This window comes from Rhineura floridana, chromosome 7, assembly GCF_030035675.1.
Source record: "Rhineura floridana isolate rRhiFlo1 chromosome 7, rRhiFlo1.hap2, whole genome shotgun sequence".
Taxonomy (NCBI): domain Eukaryota; kingdom Metazoa; phylum Chordata; class Lepidosauria; order Squamata; family Rhineuridae; genus Rhineura; species Rhineura floridana.
The window spans coordinates 61,904,911-61,923,587 of NC_084486.1; the positions used below are offsets into that span (position 1 = coordinate 61,904,911).

The window sequence follows — 18,677 nt, forward strand, 5'->3', positions numbered from 1 at the left end:
GAAAGGGTCTTTGCATACCTGAGAGGACTCTCAAGTTACGCAAGAAAACTCTCATGATTTTTCCCCCCAAGTCTTATCTCTGCAAAAAATCCAGACACTGGTGGGAGAAGAGGACTGTGTTTGTGCACCACCCTTATTCTGCACTGAAATACTGTCATCATGGAAAGCATACAGAGTCCAGGCCTCAACAACCCGAGTGAAGAGTTCAAGCTGAAGGGAAACCAATGGTAGACCCATTAACTTCCTTTCAGGCTGGGACTGGGAAGTTGGGAGGAGAGAGATTGGGCTCAGAGCATTTGAAGCATGCATTCTCTGAGCCCAATTTCTGTTCTCTTCCCTCCAGCCTAATGCAAGCTTTTGTAATGGAGAACTTTGGGGGCTGAAGTAGACATGGAGAACCCCATCCATCACAGGCCAATGCCATTGAGGAGGCTTCCACAAACTCTCACATTTCCACTTTTGCCCGGATGGCTGTCACTACAGGGACTAGACTGTCATCACAGTTGTTTCTCTGCTGAAACTGGACTTCATGCTGAGCAGAGGGGCTTCCAACTACTGCCCCGAAAGACCCTTACAGAGATGTAAGTTTCCCTACATCACTGGAAAAGTAGATCTCCCTAGCTGGCTCACAAACAGGCAATAATCTGCCTCACTGCAGGCCTATACTTGAGCTAGAACCTGTTTATAATTGCACTTGCTTTGGTAAATCAAGTCATAGTATTAAACCATTGCAAAAATCCTAAAGTTGGAGCACCTAAAATCTTCAGAGTCTCTGAAATTTGTTATTGTTTTGAAAATGGAAGCATTCTCACTCTACTGCACATACAATATGTTGAGAAATGAAACTATAGTTTAAGAGCAAGTTTACAAACTTTGTGTGTGTCACATACATTTGTAGCCTTCCTTGCAGCATGCCTTGAGCAATATAAATCCATCTCTTACACCCTGCTGTATATATTGGCCACCTGTCAGAATAGATTCCAGCATCCTGCCTTCTAAAATGCCACTTGCATGTCCAAGTCATATTTGTGAAGCTAGAAGAAAGGCTTGCCATAGCAGTTTTCACGAGCTGCACCTATTCTTTTATCATATATATCACCAGGCATCTCATACTCCTCTAGGGTCCATTTCAGAAAAATCTATAATTTTTGAAAAACCCAATGACTAAACCACAAGTGGGCCCACAATTTCATTTTATGTAGTCCCCAACATCCCTTGAAGCAGCCCCATCTTTCAGCCCCATCAGAGTTCCTTCCTTCCTGTTTCCTCCTTATATTTCCTGGCTTTTAACAATGTTTTCCTTCTTCTATGTGGTTTAAGAATAATTAGAAGGAGCAGTATTTCATTTGATAAAAATAAATCTTACTTCCACTTGCTTTTCAGAAGAGCTGTATTGGTCTGTTGTACAAGAAAAAAAATCATCTGTACTCTTATTTGAAAATAACACCGCCAAACCCACTGGGGGTTATTTCTGAGTAGATGTCCACAGGATTGGGAATTCTAAATTAAGGTAGCCAGAAAATTATTTTGGATTAGTTAATCCTTTTTTTTGTCTCTGGCTCCATCCACCATTGGCTGTGGTTCTACTCACTGCCAGCATGCAACTCTTAACAGATCACCGCTGAGGGACAGCAGTGCTCAACAGAAAAAAGGTGGCCCACTCCTGGACTATACCAATTGTGCAATCACAAATGAATGCTCTTCAGAACACTGTCACTCCTGCTTATATTGCTGCTTGCAAAGGAAGTCAGCAACAGCAGAAGAGTGGTTATTTTACCGCTACAATGATCTCAGGGAGGTGTAGGGTTTTTTTGTAAGCTTTTAAACATTTCCATGACAGAGTTATTTACTAATAAAACAGTGTTTCAACCCAACAATAAAATATAGGCCCAAAGAGTACTTTATTATTATGCAGATACAGGAATAAGCCTCAAACTAATTCCAATGTTAATATAAATGAACTGTGAGGACAGTCTTTCCACTGAAGTTTCCTCTTCTCTGAAATTTACTCCATGTGTAACAAGAAGCTTAATGACTGAAGATCTTTGAAAGCTTAAAAGCCCTGGACTTCCCAGGAGGATCCCTCCGCCTGTGCAGCCTCCGAGATGGGCTCCTGTCTTGGATGAAACTTTTTCAGCTTTAAACAGTCAGAAGGGTCATATTTGACTGGGGATAATTTCTTCCGGATAAGGAAGAAACGTGAGATTTTCCACACAGCTTTGTTGTGATTGTTGGAGACTGGAATTCTGTGAAAGAAGGTCTTCCAGCTGCACAGACGGAGCGAGGATTTATAGCTTAGCTCAGCTGAATAAGTGACCCTTTTTAAAAAAAAGAAAACGGACTAACAGGCAAACATCCTCCTGTCTACGCTCATTATTTTCTTATCTATACAGCTAAAGAGATTTGTCAGAGGATCAGCAATTAAGAAAACCTGGGTGAGCCAAAACTTTCCTTTTTTTACTTACGGAATTAAGGGGGAAGAAAATAAAAATAGCCTATCTTTTTTTTATTGCAAAAAGCTGAAATGGAAAATAGCATTTTAAAGATTACAACGGATGAGGGGTTTCTGATTGGAAGAGAAAAGAAAAATCTTTTTGATTTATAAGACTTTTGGGTAATAAAAGTCTGGGACTATTTTTCCTGTTCTACTTCTTCTTTTTTTTTTTTTTGACGAATCTGCTCATTCTTTCTGTTACTAGTCATTTGGACGCTGTGAACTAAAGCTGTTTTTGCACTTCTGGGCATACAAGAGATAAGGGCTGTCTAGAGTGTGACGTCAGTTGGTTTGAAAGATTAACTCCTTTGTAACTGGATAAAGAAATAAACTGCTCTTTGCTTGGGACATTGAAAATTGAAAGAGTTTTGTTCCTTTGGCTTTAAGAATGACAATTAAGAAGATCATGGATGTACAAGAAGGGACTTTATCTTTAGACATGTTTCAGAAAATAATGAATGGGATTAAGTCAATAAAACAAGAACTAAGAAATAATAGTCAAGCGTTGAGAATTGAATTCGACGAAATGAGACAGGAGCTGAAAGAAATTCAGGATTCTATGAGAAAGGAGATTAAAGATAGATCTGGAAAACCAAAAAAGGATGAAAGAGAAATTAAAGGCAAGGTTCAAACTATGGAGATTGGATTAAATATGGACATGGAAAAAGATTTGGATTTCCTGGCTGTGATGGATCCTGGAGATAAATATTACGCTTTGGAACTCAGCACTGTCCCTGAAGGAATTGAAGAGACTGGAGATAAAGATATTATCGGTTCAAAAAAATTCCTGGACTGGAAGGACTTGATGGAACTTGAAATGGAGAAAGCTAACAGAATTAATCCCTGTTTTGTGTCAATGGAAAAATCTTCAAGAGATGTGCTAGGGTATCATGTAAAAAAGAGGAACAGAGATGTGGCTTTGCAACAATACTTCAGTGATACGTTTGGAATTGATGGCAAGAAAATATCTGTGATAAAGGAAATTCCTATCAGACTCTTATTATATGACTATGACAGCAAGATTATTGGGTGCGTAAAGATGGAAGATGGAACCAATACGGATAAAGGAAGAAGAGTGATCTGTAATTACAGGACTTAGTAGTCTTGATGAGTTGGATTAATTGACATGTTTACCTAGAAAAAAAATTGATGGACATATATCTCAAGGATTGGAAACTTCTCTTTGACTTTTTGTAGGAGAATAAAATGATATGATGATGAGATTTAAAACCAATTAAGATAGCCGCTGGAGGAAGGTGTTTTTATAAACTATTAAGAGACAGGCTTGTTATATATTATAGATTTATAGCTGAACTATGACAAATCGGAAGTCAATATTTTTTATATTTCTTTTCTTTTTTTATTGTGTTGGTTATTGATTTGTGTTTTTTCTTTTTGTATTGTGTTGGTTTTGAAAATGTGAATAAAAATTAATTGGAAAAAAAAAAGAAAGCTTAAAAGCCCTGTTGTAGATTCTCCAGCAACTTGTTGAGGAAGAGTTAGAAGTAGTCAGATATTGGTGATTTCATACACCTTTAAATCAAACAAGGACAAGTTAACAGAGAAAGAACCATCGTATAATTACCTGCAGGTAGTGTAAATGTTACAAGGTCAGTTAGGAAATAGCAAGCAAAGTCTCCCTTCCGCTGATGAAGAGATGCAGCAATTTCACGTCGAATTTGTTCAGTAAGCTCTGGGCACACCATAGCTGGAATGCACTTAGCTGCATGCTGGGATACCTGTAACAGGATGTTTCATAGCTTTATTAACTTGAGCAGAAAATGGATCACACCTATTAAAACACGTAAGATACCCCCCCCAAAGACAGCTTAGAACAACATCGGTGAGATCCAAGGGACTACACTATTTGGAATAGTCGACTTCGGTATGGAAACATCTCAGTTCTGACTTGTGCTTAGCCATGCAAGTTGCTGGGTAATCATAGACCAGTAACACATTTGTAGGCTAACAATCACTTGTTTGTTTGGAGGGAAAAGAGGATAACTGCACGTACACTAATCTGAGCTCCTTAGAGGAAGGACAAAACTAACCAAAGAGAGTAAATGAGGTTTTAAGATGTGTGCCACTTCATTCAAAGTTTAAATGCTACCTTGTGATCAACATAAATGAAGTTCATAGAAAGAGCTCCCAGCAATTGAAAACAGTCTTTGAGCTAACTGGCATCACTCCTTTAGAAACAAGAATGAAGTCTTAATGGCCCTGTTTTCTGCCCATATCTTGTGAATATATGAATTCTTATGTCCCTAATATTGAACACAGCTAATAAGTACTTTGCAGTTGTATCAAAGTTCCTGCATGGCAAGACAATTGGGGACTGTTTCCATGAAATGTATTTCCTACAGTGAGATTACCTCTATGTAGGAAAATTGTCCAATGTCCCTTTCTGTATCAGGAATATCCTTCCATTACCTGGTTTATTTATTTCACTTATCAAAAGCTTGATACAATGCCAGTCAAGGCAATCTTTTCAATGAACAGAACACATTTTGGGAAACAAAGAAATCTGTATCATATTTTGGATCAATGCCATTTTTAGAGAAAATATTATTTTAATCATAATGTGAAAGTCTTTGCTTAATCTGTTGGACTTAACAGAGCAGTTTTGCTATCTTTAACCTCCTGTCTTGTAGCTTGCAAACTCAAAGAGCAGATGGACTAATGCTAGGGAAACTATAAGTGATATTCAATACTAATCCTACTCAGAGTAGACTACTGAGGTTAATACACATGACCACCTTAGGTTCATTAATGTCAAAGGAACTACTCTGAGTAGGACTTACTTGAATACTACCCTATGTCAGGCAACAGAAATCCACAATACCAGCCAAGTTCAATCTAAGTAACAGGACTTTTTACCAAACATACTTGCTTCCCAAGCCATTCACCAATAGGGAGCCAAATCATCTCTTGATTTTTTATATGAACATCCCTTGTACCAAAACTGAGAGCTGCAAAATAAAATCAGGTTACCACTGCAAAGAGCCTGACTGAACCCTAGATGTGATAGAATCACAACCACCCCTAAAAAAAATAGTACAAGACTTCTGAAGCCTTCTCAAAAACTTCAGTTAGCCCAAAATACAGCTGCCAGTATCTTAAATGGGACCTATCACTGGGAATACTTTAGTTGTACTTCACTGTCTGTTTCAAAGCACAGTTCAGAATGCTTTGAAAAGCCCTATATGGCTTGGGACGTGGACTCCTGACGAGCTACTCTACATCAACCTGCCTGTGCATTGTGTTCTTCAGAGGCAGGTGACAACTGAGTGCTTTCCTGATTGCACACCGTGCCCGAAAAATGATCTCCCAGCACCCACTTTTATGTCCTTTTCCCCAGGCCTCTTAACCTCTAACAAAACTGTTTTAATACAACTATTATATCTGTTTTATTCTTGGTGTTTTACAATGTTTAATTATGCTATTGTTTTATCCTGTAAGCTGCCCTGAAGCAGTTATATGGAAACACGGGATATAAACTTAGAATTGTTAAAGATGTAGAAGAACAAATTCCGCTGAGGAAAAAAACAGCATGCCTTCTGGAAAGGAAGTGCTGCCTCAAACTTTTAGAATAATTTGTGTTACGCAACAATCCTGCAGATGTAGATAATCCAGTAGATATTACACATACAGACTTCCAAAAAAGCTTTCAAGAGTTCTTTGCCAAAGACTGGAGTAAACTCAGTTAGAGGGTACCTGAGAAGGTCCTCTTAAGAACAGCAAGAGGGAAACCTGTGGGCTCCAGAGGTTGCTACAGTAGAACTCCCAGAATTCCCAACTATTGTCCCTGCTGGTGGGGCTTATGGAAACCAGGGTACAACAACATTTGGAGGGCCACAAGTTCCCCACCCGTGAATAATAGGAAGCAGAGAGCAAGGCAGTGAGATCCTTAAGGATCTGTATGAGGTATTGGCATTGTTTATCTTATTCATATGCCTCTCTGGTTTACCTGAAAGGTTTTCAAAACCACCAAGAAGGATCAAACTGACCACCAAGAAAAGCTTCAACATTATTCTCATTAATCAAGAAGTACCTGTAGAGACCAAGGGCTCCCATAAGCAAACACAGCAGCAAAAGTAATAGCTCACCTCTGTAAGCAGAACTGCTAACATATCTTGTCTTTGAAAACGTATAGCAAGATGAACAAGTGTGTATCCCACATCAAAAGCGGAAGGGCGATTTAACAAGCGTACTTCATCTGCTGTTAGCTGGCGTGCAATATCTCCTCCTGATGACTTGTATGCTTCAATAGCAGCTAAGTCACCTTCTACAACCCCTAGAGACATGGAAAATAAGTTAGAAGGTTAAAATTTCTAATGTAACTTAAGGTAATGAAAGTTCATTATAAACCAAACCATTTATTACACAGTTTTCTTACCATACAGCATTGAAATCCTACACTGGGAAGGGAGCTTGAATTTGGTTGTCATCAACTGTGGAGCTTTATGTTCTGTCAGTAATACTAACTAATAATGCATGCACAGCTCAAAGAAGTACACAGGATTTTGCTGCAGTGCACATGAAGGTGGCACCCTATTCATTACATATCCATGGAAGAGAGTGTGCAAACCAAGTTCATGCAATGTTTGTCCACAGCATGGTAGTTCAAGAGGGGAATGAGCAAACTGCTTTTATTAACATGGTCACTAGGAAGGACTTCAAACATGCGAATAATGAAATTAGCTTCTCATACAAAATCTCACCTAAGGAGCCCTTCTAAAATGACCTCAGGATTATTCTGGCCAAATTCTCTCTCTCTGGGCACTGGGTGAAATGTCTCATGTTTGAAGTAATGTGTCAGAATCTAAGTGACAGATCTGCCTAAATCCACCAGAGGTAGATCTCTTAGTCAGGATACAGCTCGAGCACAATCGGCTTGAAGAGGATGCAGAATTCATGGATGTCTTCACTGTGATGGTTTACAAGCTGTTACAAGATTATTTTTATCCTGCCCTTCCTCCAAGAAACTGAGGGTGGCATACAAAAAGTGCTCCTCCCTCTCCATTTGAAACAGTCCAGTTAGGTAGGCTAGGCCAAGAATGTGTAACTCATCCAAGATCATTCACTGAGCTTAGTGGCTGCGTGGGGATCTGAACCCAGCTCTCCCCAGTCCTAGACTTAACACTACTATAACACATTGGCTCTCAAGGTGATGAAGGAAATTGTCATTAAACTGAATAGAAGCAAGGAGAGATTTAAGATCATTTGTTTCAAGTGAGCTCAGGAAAAACAGTAAAACAATAAGCCAGTTCATACAAACTTTATAAAATCACCTTGAATAAGAAATACCTTTGTTTTAGGTAGGATTGTATCTGGGCAATGCACCCTTAAGCAAACTATACATTACATAAAACAGCTATTCTGTCATTGCCATAAGCTGAATACAATGCATTGCACACTGTTTAAATGATGGACTAGGATGGTTTAAGAGGACTAAGATCCCATGCAAGTGCAAATGGATATGCCTAGGTGGTACTATTTAATAACCACTTCAAAAGTGCTGCCTGCCAGGGACACAATCATTAATGTGGGTGCTTGATTACTGTTATCTGTCAAATCCATATTCAAAGTGATCTTGCCACCTTGCAAAAAAACTGTCATCAGGAGTCCAATGCCATCCATGAAGAGAGGATGTGCTCAGTATATTGCATTTAGGATACTTCATTTCTAAACAGCCAAGTACATTAAACATGCTTTCCCCTGACCCCTGAAATGGGCTTCCAGGAACTAGGTAGTCGTAGTACAGGAAAAAAGAGAATCTCCTTGTTCTGAGGAATGCAGTAACAGTCAAAAAGTAGTTCATAAGCACTCTCAATATCAAACTGGAAAGGAAATAGTTATGTGGGTTAAATGCAACAGTGCTGGCAACAGAAGACACAAAAAAGGGATGGGCAAGTATGCACTCAACTGCCCTTTATGCCGTTCTTCCATGAGCAGCCCTTCATGGAAGTGGAAACAAGATCTCTGGTAGAATCCCTCTTCTCCTGGGCAAAGGATATTACAGACTACAAAAGAAGCTAGCTTCTGGAACTTACTGGCTATGTCTGGACAAACATATATTGACGAAACATCCTTGAGCTCACATCCCCCTTTCTACTCAGCACACTGTGGTAAGCCAGGAAGTGTTTAATTAACCTTAATTTGCAGTTAGATCTAAATGAAAAAACTATGATTACCAGGTTTAGAACAAGCTAGGATCTTTTGTGGCAGAGGGTTGAAATGAGACACAAGCAGCTAGGTTGAACTAATGAGCCACTTTATGAAATCTTTAAATGAGCATTCAAGAAACCTGCAGAGGGGAATTATAAGGGCGGTAGCTGTTGGTATGATACCAGGCAATGCTTGTCTGCAGCTATTAGGATGACCAATCGCTGCTAGGGCCAGGCCAAGCCATTCTGCTTACCCCTGCCCCCGCCATGCCCTGAAGGTGTGCAGGGACGCCCTTCTACATCGCCACTCCATGGGCCCCAAAACTTTGGGTGGATGAGGCAAGTTGGCCCCAAAGGTGGCCTTTATCCTGCCCCAGGGTCTCATAGCCCTGAGCTACAGGCTTCAGGAGCCGCCCATCACCTCCAAAGGTGCCTAAGCATGCCACCTAGCTGTACTTACATATTTCCCCCTCCCGCACTTCCCTAGCCAGATTGACTGAATAAGCCTAATAGCATAGCTAAGATTACTTGCTCAAGTGACCGAATTGACCTATTGTTGTTATGTGCCTTCAAGTCGATTTCGACTTATGGCGACCCGATGAATCAGCGACCTCCAATAGCATGTTATAAACCACCCTGTTCAGATCTTGTAAGTCAGGTCTGTGGCTTCCTTTATGGAATCAATCTGCCAAACTGACACTCGTACTAAGCCAAATACCATCCCTGCAACCACAGTGCAGAGTAGGCAAAAAAAACCTGCCTATAAACCAAGAGAGTCAGGCCAAAAATTCCTACTCGGTCCCTGTGTGTTTGGGTCACACTATGGAAGACAGAGGGAGCGAGCACCAAAGAACCAGTGTGTGGGCGTGTGTGCAGGAGTCACAAGCTTAAGTAGTCCCTGGCCACTCCGTTTTTGTCTAGTCATGCCAGTGTGCTGAGTGCACATGCCTGCCCTCAACAAAGATGATGGCAGGGGCATCAATCCCAGGCCACAAAGCATGTCCTGACACCTGATATAGGTATGGATAATGGAGCAGGGTAAACTTGAAATGGTGGTTTAAAATCCTGGCTTGATTCAAAGCCAGAAAGCCAGGGAAATTATGATTAATTGAAAGACTTTCTTGCTTATTAAAGCACACAAGGAAGAAGGGGGAGATTTCATTCAAACTGGGCCATTGGTGTTCATTTTCAAGGAAAAACCCTGTACATTCAATCTTTTTGAATCTGCTTAGGAAGATCAACTGTGGAAGTGAAGCACCGCTCTTTACAAAAAGAGAAATGGCAGCATAACACTTTCCCTTTATCCATACTGAAGCCATCTAAGATATTCCAAATCTGTTCATCTTTCTAGTCTCTGTTCCAGAGAAATAGCTTCTGAAAACTATAAACACTATGTGTATCATTTCATAACATAGGAACTTGATAAAAAATTGACTTCAGCTTCCAGTCAAGAAAGAGAAGCTACACAGTAAAGCATTTTGTACAATCCAATGCTTCTCTTTCATATTAGCATGTCAACACACAACTCAAAGTTCAAAGTGTGCTGTATATAAAAAGATCTTTCTGCCAAGGATTATTAAGTTATATCCTTGGCTTGGTACACAGTCTTCTGCTCAGAAATATCAACAAATTCATTTGCTAATGAGGCAAGTGCCTCTAGCCCAGTGGTAGGGAAACTCCAGCCCACAAGCCATATTTGGTCCTCCAGGCCTCCCCATCTGGCTTGCAAGGCCATTTTCCCAAAACCACGCCCACCTGCCCAACACCTGACATCAGCTGTGGGCCAAGTAGAGATATGGCTGTCACTTCACTGCAGAAAGCAGGATTGAACTCCCTTGTGCATCACTCATGCATGGGGAGTTCAATCTTCCAGGGTTTGGATGCGCAAGGCAGCTCCACACAGGGAGCTCTTTCGCGCACCTGACCCCTGCAGATTGAACTCTCTGTGCATCAGCTGATGTGTGGGGAGTTCAAGTACTGCCTGGGGATTCATGCAAACCCCTTCCTGATCAGGAAGGGGTTTGCTTTCAAGCTCCTGCGAAAACAAAGGAAGGGGTTTCAATTGCCCTTCGGAGACCAAGGCTCACCCTCACCACCCATCAGCTGATGGACAACGGAGGTGTTCATTGCTGCAGGAAGGGAAAGCAGTGTCCATTGAAATCACTGATAGAACTCAGTTTTAGCAGCAGTTTCAACAGAAACCACCTCTTTCCCCAGAGCAAAACAGGGATCCACCCCATCAGGCTTCAACCAAGCCTGCTTTCTGACTGGGGAGGGGGGAGCGCCTTGCTGCCTGTGAGGTGCTTTGAAGTTCCATTATTGTGATGTTAGGTGATTGACAGGGGTGCTCCCACCCACATGTCAAATTTGGCCTGCGAGGCCAATCCTGATATGATCTGGCCTGCAGAGCCAAAAAGGTTCCCCACCCCTGTCCTTGCAAAAAGGTTCCCCACCCCTGTCCTAGCCCTTTTGTGACAAGAATACCCAGAAGCACAAGCTCCTCTCTCCCAAGCTCTCACCTGTTCTGTTGTTTAGAGAAGGTAAGAGATAGACTCGTCTCTCTCATGTTCTCTTTTCTACAGACGACTGCAAATGAGAGAATCCAAGCCTCCTCCCAAGTCTCTACATAAGACAGAGAACCCTAGGAAAGGGGTTGTGGTAAACACAAAGCAGAGGCTGGCTAAATGGCAAGCCAATATTTGTGAGGCCCTGTCTAAATACACAAGTAAGATTCAGCATTATTTTAGCAACTATTCCCACCAAATTTCATTGTACGTAGAATATATTTATGTTCTAAGCCTACATGCCAATAAGGTATCCTACTTTTGTAGAATGGGCACTCCATTTCATACCAAGGAAGCCCGACATTTATTTCCTCCTCACTTTTCTGAAGTTTACAATAGACCAGTTACCACCTTTACCAGATCATGCTATATTAGTAGGCTGCCATTGTCACAAATTATGTTCTTACTTTTTCTTATGAATTTACCTGCAAGTCAGTTCTTAGAAGTAATGATTTTGTGCGATTCTGTGCCACAGCCTCCTTTACTTACCAGGCCAAAAGCGAGAAGCCAGCTCCCTGGGTGTACAACATTGGATCTAAGGTACAAAAAATGCCAGCACAACTAGTTATTCCTCCCTCCCAGCTTAGTAAGTACAGGAGACTTCATAGAGGCTATAAGGACCCCCCTTCTTACCCTTAAGTGTCTCTTCCTCCTCCCCATGGGCCTGTCTATCATGGGGGCCAGGACACACAGGTGCATAAGGACTAGATTGTGCCTAAAAACCAAAAAGGAATCTGAATTTGCTGAAGAACAACTTGTATATTCCAGAGATTTATAACCCACTTTTTGAGAAAAGTCCTCAATGTGTCTTACAAAACCAGCTGCGCCTACACCTGGGAGTGGAGCAGGGTTGTGGATAGAAGGATGGAGGGCAATGCTTGACTCAGTCAAAGCAGGCCACAACTTTATTGCAGACAGCTTCCAAATCATTTTGACACTTGGTATGAGAAGAAATCCCAGCAACAGTGAAAGCTCAAGTGCAGACACGAGCATGCCCAACCCATTAGCAAGGAAGTGGGGTGACCTGGGGAGGGAGACCAGCTGACAGCATATCTACTACTCCTGACAGCCATCACCATTCTGCAGGCATGGATGGCATGCCCGTGAACCCTTATCCAAAGGTCCTTAAGGGTCCCTGGGACCATGCAGAGAACATACCCCACTTATGACCTCTGCCTGATGCCCAAGCAATAGAGCTAGCTCTGACAGAGTGAGAGCAAAAAAGAAAAAAGAAAATTTCAGTGTTTTTTTAAAATAAATACTGACAGAAAGGATGCTGATGGAAGTGATGCTGACTGACTATGGAACCAGGCAGTACAAGCATGGGGATATTGGGGGGGGGGGAAGAGACATAAATGATTCCATCAGCCCACCACATTCTCTGTCATTCTTACCAGCCTAGACACTGAGCTGTAACAGAACTGTTGGGAAGAGTGATGAGTGTGCCTGCTGCCAGGAAATCTATAAAAGCATATCACCACCTTTGTTGCTTGGATTGTCACTGTTTGTGGGAGCCAAATGGTGGGTATTCTTCAGTCAGAGTGAGAAATCCCGGGGGGTGGGAGGGGGAAATTTATCCCAATCTGTTGATTAGAGCTTGGGGCAGTAGAGGTGCTGCCCATGAACACGCATCTGTGTAATTAGTGTGGGGGTGTTTGTTGCAGTATGGTTCTCCTTGTAGGTATTTGTTGTGTAGTGGGCAGTGTATTTTAACAAACTGAACGATATTGAGGTAGGAAGTGTGGGTGAATGTAGTAATGTTAATAGGAATTTTAGCTGCTATTTTGTAGAGTTTTACTGTGTATTTCTTCATATATTATATGACTTGGTAAGATCAGCATTCTGTGCTGCACCTGTTTTGTTCTATTGATGTTTACTGCTGTTATTGGGTTGTATTCAACCAAGACCTACTCAGAGGAAACCCAATGAAATGAACCTAAGTTAGACTGCAATCCAATACCCACTTACCTGGGAGTAGGTCCCACTGAACCCAATGGAGCTTACTTCTGAGTAGACATGTATTGGATTGCAGCCTTAGTCATTGTCTGAGTAAGACTAACTCTGCATACCACCATTGTTTATTGTTTATAAGCCACTGTGGGATTCACTTGAATGGAAAGTGGCATAGAACTACAATCAATCAAGAAGTTATACTCAGAAACATCAATATATTTTCAGATGTTATGAGTCTTGTCTTAAAATCATAACCCTTAATACAGAGGTTTCCAAACTGTGGTCCGTGGGCCACCAGTGGTTCACAAGCTTTATTCAGGTGGTCCAACATTTCCACATTAAATATTCCTATTGATTTTAAATTGTATTTTTATTGCTTCTTTTTATATCTTGTATTGTATTTTATTGGATTACAATTTGCATTCTATGGAATAAAATCATACAGCACCTACCACAGCATGTTACAATTGCTACAACAGGCAGAAAAATCATTGTGGTCCGACAAGCCCCTCAGCAATTTTCTCATGATATGTGTGTGCCGGGGGGGGGTAAGTTTGGGAAATTCTGCCTTAATAAATGTTTCCTCCTGTATACATGTCTTGCAACGAGGAGTTTATAATGTTGCTTTATGACCAAGTTCCTCCAGACAAATTTACACAGAGTTATGTTCTTAACTATAAAAAGTTTTTTTATGAGAGAGAGAGAGACGGGGGGGGAGTTGTTGCAGGCCTCTATCTTATCTATTTTATTTATTTACAGTATTTCTATGCTGCCTTAAAAGGCTAAAAGCCCACCAAAAGTGGTGTAGAATTAATGCATAATGCAGTACATCAAAACTGTTAAAAACCTGCAAAAATAAAACATATAAACATCCCCACCAAAAATTACCACCGATACAGTACATTATTGTAACAAAAAACATTAGCAGAACACAACTCAAGACAAATCAGACAAATACAAATGGGATGTGGGGGGTTTCCTAAACCCCTGAAGTGCTGGGGCTTGCCGAAGTGCAACTGGTAAAGTATTCCCAAGACATGGAGTTTCCACAAAAAAGCCCTTTCCCTTGTGCCTACCAATCTAACGACTCTGAGATGAGCACATAAGGAGGACCTCTTCTGCCAATCTCAAAGCATAGGCAGGCTGGTATGCACTTGGGAAGCTGAATGCGCAACAGTAAAACCATACCAATTAATATTCAAACTGTTCAAGGTCCGTGCTCCCCATATCTGAGTCCCAATCACATTATCTTCAAGCTACATATTTAGCCTATTTAGAATGCAAATCATTTCCTACATCTATTAAACTTTGATTTTAGAAGCTTATCCACCATTTATTTTACAGATCTGGGATATGACATCCTCAAAGATGGGATGAACTTCATTATTTATATCAAAGAACTTCATTTCTCTCAATCCCGCCAACTAAAACAGCTAGGTTGGCGGGGACAAGAGAGAGGGCATTTTCAGTGGCGGCCCCCACTCTCTGGAACTCCCTCCCATATGACCTTCGACATGCCCCTTCCCTGAATGTATTCCGCCAGGCCTTGAAGACCTGGCTCTTCAGACAGGCCTTTGGGACTTACGGGGAGGGTTAAATTTTTACGACGAATAGCCTACTACTCTGTACTGGAACTGTTTTATTGTTATATTGTATTTTATGATGTATTTTATTATGATGTAATGTATTGTTGTTAAATTGTACGTCGCCTAGAGTGGCCATTGGCCAGATAGGCGACCCACAAATTAAATTATTATTATTATTATTATTATTATTTCTATCTTAAGATCAAGTGGTAACCTTATGTACATCAAAATCTGAGTCATAAGATTTCAGAAACCATTAACAGACATGATCCCTCTGAAGGCTATGATTCAAGAAAGTTTGGTTTTCTAACAAGCATTTTCTCCTTGTTGTTATTTCTCAAGATATCATAAAAATACTTTATTAAATGACAAAAACTGTATTCCTAGATAGACAATTCTAGAAGAGAATGCTGTCTCTGGATTCTCTAAGGCAAGAAAAACAGAAAGACTTAACAAGAAGGAACGGTAGAATGATACACACAGACTCTGCAAAAAGATCACTTTTCACATTTCTTTCCCCAAACAGGTGAAATAAAGTTGTCAAATGCTTCTATTATAGCTCTCATTGTTGAGAAACAGCAACATAGCAGAGATAAAACCAGGGCATATCGGGATTATGATCAGAATCTTTCTTTCAAAAGAATCTGACTCAAGCCTATGCTACATATTACATACAGATACAACTAGAAAAGCTGTTTCAAGTGTGTAGAAGCAACAGGGAAAGGGCCACTCAACCCTTTCTCCCACCTATTATTTCCAAACTCAAATCTGATCCACCTCAGCTTCTCTCTTCCCCCTCTGCTTCTCTGGTTCAAAATGAGCCATACAGGTACCTAAAATGTAACATGGGGACCTCATAGCACTATTATACCTTGCTTCCTACCGCAACTTGTAACCCATGAAGCTGAACACAGTCCATCAGGTAGATCTGGTAGCTCACTCAGAACTTCATAAGCCTTCTCCTAAATTTTTTGCTTGACTACACAAAACACAGGATTAATAAGTACCTGACAGGCTGTGCTAAATGTCTGATGGCCTGTGTTCTACTTAGCAGGCCACAAATTGTGCAGGCTTAAGGTAGGATATTCCTTTTGGAAATATACAGATTTGCAAACAGCTAGCCACAAAGCTGAAACATTAAGAATGTAGTCCAGATATTTCAACCTTTTTTCAGTATCTATATTAGCAGTAGGAAATTTTGTCCACTGCTTGAAAAGAATGGTTTAGCCAATTTAAAAGTTACATCAAAGAAAAGGAGACTAGTGATTTGTAAACGTTGACACACAAACAAAAGTAACAAGAATCATGGTTGAATACCTCTGAACAATTCATAAAAGAGTAAGAATCCAAACCAACTTGCTACAGAGAACTTAAAAGTTGTGGGTTGGTGGTTCCCGAGTTTGGATAATTGGTCAGTTGCCTGCTTTGGATGGGGTCATACTCCCTCTGAAAGAGCAGGTCCGTAGTCTGGGGGAGCTCCTGGATCCACTACAACAAAGATGGTACCACTACAGTTTATGAATTTCTAAGGCTACCAAGATGAACGCACTCTCCAATACCCTCAAGCCTAACAACTCAAAAGAAAATTCTGAAGAGAATACAGAACTGAAGCTTCAGATTTTTACAATTAGTACAAAAATGATGAAAAAGTAGAAGATTATGATTCTGAGTATGGTTCTGTCATAGCTTTTTACAGAAGAAGCATGCAAAATTCAGCAGTGACTTGGGGGCACACCCTCACAAGATTTGGAAAGCTTTTAAAAGGGAACCTCTAATTGCGCTCCTTCCCTTCTGTCCACTGGCAGGGCAATCAAAGGTAAAAAGGCACAGAGACAATAGTATTCACAACCAGTTTTTAATTAAAATGGAGGCTTCTGATCGGCTGAGACTGTTTTCTTACCCCTCCCTATGTAACTAGAGGCCAGTGTCAGACAAAGGCACAAGCCAAAGGACTCTTACCCCATGCCTAGGTTTTTAAATTGCTTTTTAAAAATGTGTTTTTAAATTTGTGTATTTGTTTTTAATGTTTTTAATTGTTGTAAACTGCCCAGAGAGCTTCAGCTATGGGGAATTTTACAAATGCAATCAATCAATCAATCAATCAATCAATAAAATAGAGGGTGTGGCAAAGGATGGCTTCTTCCACTATAGCTAGCATGATGGAAAGAATAGTGGAGCAGTAGACTTTTGGGTAGAAACCAAGAGATGGAGAGTATTTTTAAGTACTGTGGGTAGGGAAGGGACAATGAATCATAGTTTGATCTTTAGCCAACAGGACCACCCACCTCCATGCTCTCAACATTTGGCTGGGAAGCTGACTTCTAGAGGGTGAGTATACTTCACTTCTGCCTGTGTTGGGCTTGGCAAAATTGAAAAGGCAAGACAGCAGGCTAACAGGCAGACCAGAGGAGCAAGTGTGTAAGAATCAATCTAGCCCTTACTTCCCTCCTTAGTTGCTGCCTGCCAAAAGTACAGAGAGAGGGAATTGGTGTGATCTGTACCTGGCATACATGCTGCCAACATCTACCTGAACTTTCACATTGTAGCGAAGAGTTCACAACATCTTGTAAATCTACCTTCCTCTGTATCATTCGAAACTGACTAATATTCCCCTCATGTAGGGTGCCATTTTTATCACTTTCCCCAGCACTCTTCAGTCTTCTTGTTCGACTGGATACTAATCCGGAGTGTTTATACAGACAGATTGGGGATTCCATTGATGTACCACCCACCTTGCTTCCTGCCTGAACTGATGGAGGTGGTCTCAGATTTGGTGCTGGAGCCTCCCAAGATGTTGATCTTAGGGGACTTCAACAATCATGCAGAGGGCACCTTAGAAAGGCTTTACCCCTCAGCAACTAAGGAGTACCTTTGAAAATGATCCACTCCTGTAAGCTAATATAACCTGATGTTATTTCTGGGGTATTCTCTGACTGATATGGCAGGCGTTACTGCAGAAGTGCTAGCTGCCCTCTGGAATAGGGAGATGACTCACATAACTGATATGATCCCAAGTGCCCTATTCCACTGGGCACAGCCTGTGCAGCTCCTGGGGATACACCTGAGCTGAGGGCAATGAAACAAGTTGGAAGACAACTGGAACACAGATGGAAGATAATGAATACAAGTGAGAGCCCATTATTGAGTCTCCCCTGTTGCAGTAATGGAGATGAACAAACTTTTTTTCTGTGCTCCACAGTTGGCTTTTCTGAGTAGTGTACAGCCTTTGAAATTTGGCTTAGCAGGAGATGTGGCGAGTCCTCTGTAGCATGCTGGCATGTGCTTGCAAGACACTTTGTGGGTAATGTTCCTCACTTCCATTATGACTTAGCCTCTGCAATTAATGCAACGTTAGCAGAAGAGGTGTCCAGACTTCTGTAGGGGCCAGTGTGGTTAGATGTGTTTCAGTTACTGGAACACAAGGTCATGGACAATGCTTGGTTGTGACCAGCACAACACTTGTGTGTTTGATCCTTGCTAGTCATGGCTCATTACATCTAGCAGGGAAGGGATAGATGGATGGATGGATCCAGGCAGTTATTAATGCCTCCTTGAGACAGAGAATGTGCCTAGCCTCTTTGAGAGGCAATATTAGTCACCCTTTGGGATGAACCTCAGTATAAGACAGACAGGGGAAGTGGCTTTTGATAACATCAATCTTGGTATCATTCTGGATAGGCTGTCCAAGCTAGGTATGAGAGGCACTTCTTGTGGTGGTCTAATTCCTACCTGGAGGGCCAATTCCAGGTGGTGCTGTGGAATTACTGCTTAACCCCTTGACAGTTTTGCTTTGGGGCCCTGCAGGGGTCTATTCTTTCCCCCATGCTGTTTAAATCTACATGAAACCACTGGTAGTCATCCAGAGATCTGGGCTGATGTGTGAGTGGTATACAATATTCCATCAGAAGCAGGT

The 18,677-nt window shown here is 41.2% G+C and overlaps 1 protein-coding gene across 5 annotated transcripts in view; it reads right to left on the reverse strand.

The window, feature by feature from the left end:
• The window catches only part of ZRANB1 (zinc finger RANBP2-type containing 1), a 65,089-nt gene that overhangs the window by 22,925 nt on the left and 23,487 nt on the right, over positions 1-18,677 (reverse strand). For all 5 annotated transcript variants that reach the window (XM_061635706.1, XM_061635704.1, XM_061635708.1 and 2 more), the window contains exons 4-5: positions 6,601-6,788; positions 4,080-4,233 (exon numbers count right to left, since the gene is read on the reverse strand). In XM_061635706.1, coding sequence (XP_061491690.1) covers positions 4,080-4,233; positions 6,601-6,788 — 342 coding nt within the window. The remainder of the gene's footprint in view (positions 1-4,079; positions 4,234-6,600; positions 6,789-18,677) is intronic.